The 4,227-nt window shown below is 34.3% G+C and overlaps 1 protein-coding gene across 1 annotated transcript; it reads right to left on the bottom strand.

The window, feature by feature from the left end:
- Positions 1-3,137: 3,137 nt before the first annotated feature.
- LOC112775219 (alpha-methyl-mannoside-specific lectin) lies at positions 3,138-4,227 on the bottom strand. The gene has a single exon (NM_001376211.1). The coding sequence runs from the start codon at positions 4,171-4,173 to the stop codon at positions 3,331-3,333; it is 843 nt and encodes a 280-aa protein (NP_001363140.1). The 5' UTR covers positions 4,174-4,227; the 3' UTR covers positions 3,138-3,330.

Genomic DNA, 4,227 nt, shown 5'->3' with positions numbered 1-4,227 from the left:
AATCTAGCAGGCCATCCCCTGCTCGAGGATATACTAATCAAACCTGCGACTCGAAATCATCCAGAGCCACATCAAAATCATAAGACATGCCAACCATGTTCACCCCAAAATATGGTTCGACAAAACTAGCATTAGCATCGAAAGGATCAACATCAACTTTCATTTCTTTCTTCCCATCATCGAACTTCAAACGTCCTTCCATTATAGCCTCCTGAATTAAGTCCCTGAAACGAACACAGCTGTTAGTCGAATGACTGGTTGCTTGGTGAAATTTATAATAAGATTTCCATTTTAAATCTTTCACCAAAAGTAAAGTTCTACCCTCAGGCAGAATTAATTGTTTATCTTTAAGCAACCCATAGAAAATCTGATCAGATTTCAAATATCAAAACTGTATTTCTTCCTAGTCTTTAGTTTTGAATCAATCAACTTTTCATTATGGGAGCTTTTTAAGTAGGGAGCATACATATGAAGGACCTTTCTTAAGTTCAGCCAAATCGACCTCTGTCTCGAGATCGAATCCCTCCTCTGAGGATTCCATAGTCACATAAGCGACTTTCTCTCTTCGAGTAAAAGGCTTACTCTTTAACTTCTGCTCATCCCTATGCTTCTCCTTTTCTTTTTTCATAAGTTCGACCTGACAAACCTTTTCAACTAAATGGGCTAAGTCAGGGATATGCACATTAAGCAACTTTCGATGCATATAAAATCCTAACCCCATAACTGCTATTTTCACCACTTCACTATCAGGCAATGATATATAGCATCTACTTCTAGCATTCTTGAAACGTATCATATAATCATCAATGGTTTCACCATCCTCACATTTCAAAGCAACTAGATCAGTAACTGCCACATTCAATTCTCCTCGATAAAATTGAGCGTGAAAAGCAGTTTCCAACTGATTTCATGTCATTATCGAATTTGGCCTGAGATTCGAAAATCATGGAAACGCGTTCTTCGTTAACGAAGAAGGAAAAAACTTCATTTTCAAATTCTTATCATTGGCTAAATTTCCAATCTCGACCAAATATCGAGTGACATGTTCAGTAGTTGACTCTCCAACCTCCGCTTCAAATTTTGTGATTATCTTTGAATTTTTCACCCTTCTTGGCACTTCATAAAATTTTGGATGCTATATTATGATATATCATTTTTTTTAAAATTTAAGTTGATAGGAATAGATACATAAATTATTATATCTTTAATAAAATAAAAATTTATAAAGGTAATTTTAAAAAATTAGACCGTTCTTAGCTTCTTCATGTACAATATATGTTTTATCTGTGTTTTGTCAATTTTTAGCAAATCGATGGTGGTTCGATATCTAATGGTTTGGGAGCGAAACCTACTCCTCTTTTGTAGGTACCAGTTTTTTATAAGTGCATCAAAGTACCTCGAATTAGACGAATATCAAATAAAAATTAAATTAAAATTTGTAAAAGAATAAAAGAAGTGGAAAACAAAGAATTCGAAAAGTAAATTGACTAAAATCAAAATGGTTTGCGTTAAACTTAAACAACTTCGATTGAATTGAAGGACTTTTGACATAAAAATTAAAAGTGCTGAAATGTAAATTAGGTAAAGAAGTTAAACATTGCTTGAAAAATAAATTGGACGAGAAAAGTAAATTTTTACATAAAATGTAAATGGAATTTTAAAGACAGTGGAAGGAACATATAGAAATTGAACTCAAATGCAGACTCAGGAATTCGTTGGGGATGTGAGTGTGCTTGAGTGTATTTCTGATAAGAAGTTCCAACCCCTATTTTCTAAAATTTTCTAATATTTATAATCTACTCCGATAACTAATCATTAATTCCATAGTGCTATATTGTATGCGCACTTTCAGCTAACTATTCCCGCTCATTTGTTAATAAACGTTATCCATAAATTCCTCACATGGTGAAAGTTTTTAACTTCTCTCCTCAACGTAACCGTCCGATTTTCCTTTCAACCTTCTATTCGATTCCTCAATCGAATATTTATTCGATGGGAAAGTATGAGGAGTCAATGGAATATTTATACAATGTGTACAATGGAGGTTTAGGGAGTATTAGAGATATAATATTATAGAAAAAAAATAATATTATAGAGAAAAAGCCTTGTTAAAACCTCTAATTAAACTTATTTACTTGTAATATAGAACTATATGCATTAGTAATTATTTTATTCACAAGTATCAACACAATTTTAATTAAAAATATGTTCTTTAATAATTTTTTTATTTTTTTAATATGCATGATATCAGAATTATATAATTATTTTTTTCGCTGCTCAAACTCTTTTATATATGAGAGTATTATTTATATATATATTTTTAATTTTTCCGTTTGCACTTAAGTTGTAAATATATGTGCAATATATTTTTCTGGCACTTCATTTTGATAATTTCATCTGCATTTTATTTTAGCAGTTTTGTCTATGTTTTATTTCGTTTCAGTAGTTCGCTCCATTTCAATAATTCTATCTATCTTCTGTTTTGACATTCCATTTTATAATTTTTGTACATCTCGTTCCAGTATTTTATATTGTTTTAGCAATTCTGTTTGTGTTTTATTTCAACAATTTCTTCAAATACATTTTTTTAACTTAATTAAGCTTATTAAATAAATTACCTTTATTTTGATTTATTAAATATTGTGGTTATTATTAAAATAAAAAAGTACCGTTAGAAAACCAACTTTAATAAAGTATTTTTAAAAGTTAAAATTTTACCAAATCTAGCTAAAAGATCGAAAGCCCACTACTCTTTGGCTTATTATATGGCCTATCGTCTATATCCGTACATGTTTCACAAAGAAATGGTGCTGGGAAAAATATAATAGAGACCAAGGGGATATTCCAAATTTATGTATTGATTTGGCGACACCAAGAAGCAAAAGGTACCAAGGCCAATCCAATTTCATAGGTCTTTGCAAACAACGCACTCTAAATTTGTTTGTCATAGATATCCTCCTTGCTATCATATTATGAAATTACTTATTTGAAAAATTTAAATTAGATCGGTAAAGACATTATATATCCAACAATATTAACCCTGGTTGTTACTGTGATAAATTGTGTATGTGAGTTTATGTGTGGGGTGAAAGTGAAACATATGCAAAATGGATACTCTAGAAGGCGATAACAAAAGTAATAATGTAAAGATGACAACACTTGTAATAAGAAGATAAACTCATACATTATCCATACAAACGAAAGTTGACGCGCGTGGCTTTAACATTACGAAATAAAAACTTAGACCGTGGACAATACTTGTCCTATTATTTCCATATCTTACATGCATGAAAGGTAGATTTGTGATATAGAGACGATTATTCTTCCATATCATATCATGAAGCGTCCAAGTTTAAGGTAGTGGGGTGAAGTGTACAACAAGGTTGAGGTGAAGGACCAAGATTGAAGCTCATGAGATTGGTATTGTTGTCCCGAAGCAGCTGAGAATCCAACCCTACCCCATTCTGGAAGATAGTCCCTCAAGTCAACGTTATAAGATACCTGATAACTTTGACCATCAGGGTAGCTAGCAGTCACTTGTAGGTTTTTAGAGTTAGCATCATAGCTTACGAGAACATTTAGGGTTTGGCCATTTCTCCTCTCCCACTTGGTGGTTGCAGCGGATTTAATAGAGTTCACATCAATTCCGATGTGTTGGTAATTGGGGTCCCAACCATTGGAGTCTTGAGCATAGAAGGTGTCAAATTCCACGGCGAGAACTTGGTTGGCCGAAGGGTTCTGGGCAGTTGAAGGGTCAAAGAGCCCTAAGGTCCCTCCGGCCGAGTTCTTTGGAATTTCGCTATCCGGTGCTGCGATGAAGAAGGCTATGCCATCGGCACCATTGTCAATAGGCGAGTTGATAACGAAGCTGAACTGTGCTTGGAAGTTTGTGAGCCGGTTCGTGCTTTTCTCCCAGAGGCGCACCTGGGTCGAGTGCAAGACTCGACCCACAGTGCTCTTTGCAGGGGTTCCGTTATCGTCTACCTTGGTCAGTTGGATTCCCTTGCTTGCTGAGAACGTTGCATCACCTTGCAAGATTAGGTTTCTTTCATCGTCTTGTTCAAAGTTGTTGTAGCTGAAGGAAAGGGAATCTAGTGAGTGGGCTTTGTTTAGGAGCAAGAGGAAGATGGTTGCTATGGAGAGAAGAGGGAGGATTTTCTTGGAGATAGCCATGGTGATGATTAATTAGATGAGTGTGTAGGCTCACTCCTTTGGTTTGTGTTGTGT

This window comes from Arachis hypogaea, chromosome 19 (genome assembly GCF_003086295.3).
Source record: "Arachis hypogaea cultivar Tifrunner chromosome 19, arahy.Tifrunner.gnm2.J5K5, whole genome shotgun sequence".
Classification (NCBI taxonomy): domain Eukaryota; kingdom Viridiplantae; phylum Streptophyta; class Magnoliopsida; order Fabales; family Fabaceae; genus Arachis; species Arachis hypogaea.
Note: the sequence above shows the minus strand (reverse complement) of the source record. Positions and strands in the feature narration are given on the sequence as shown.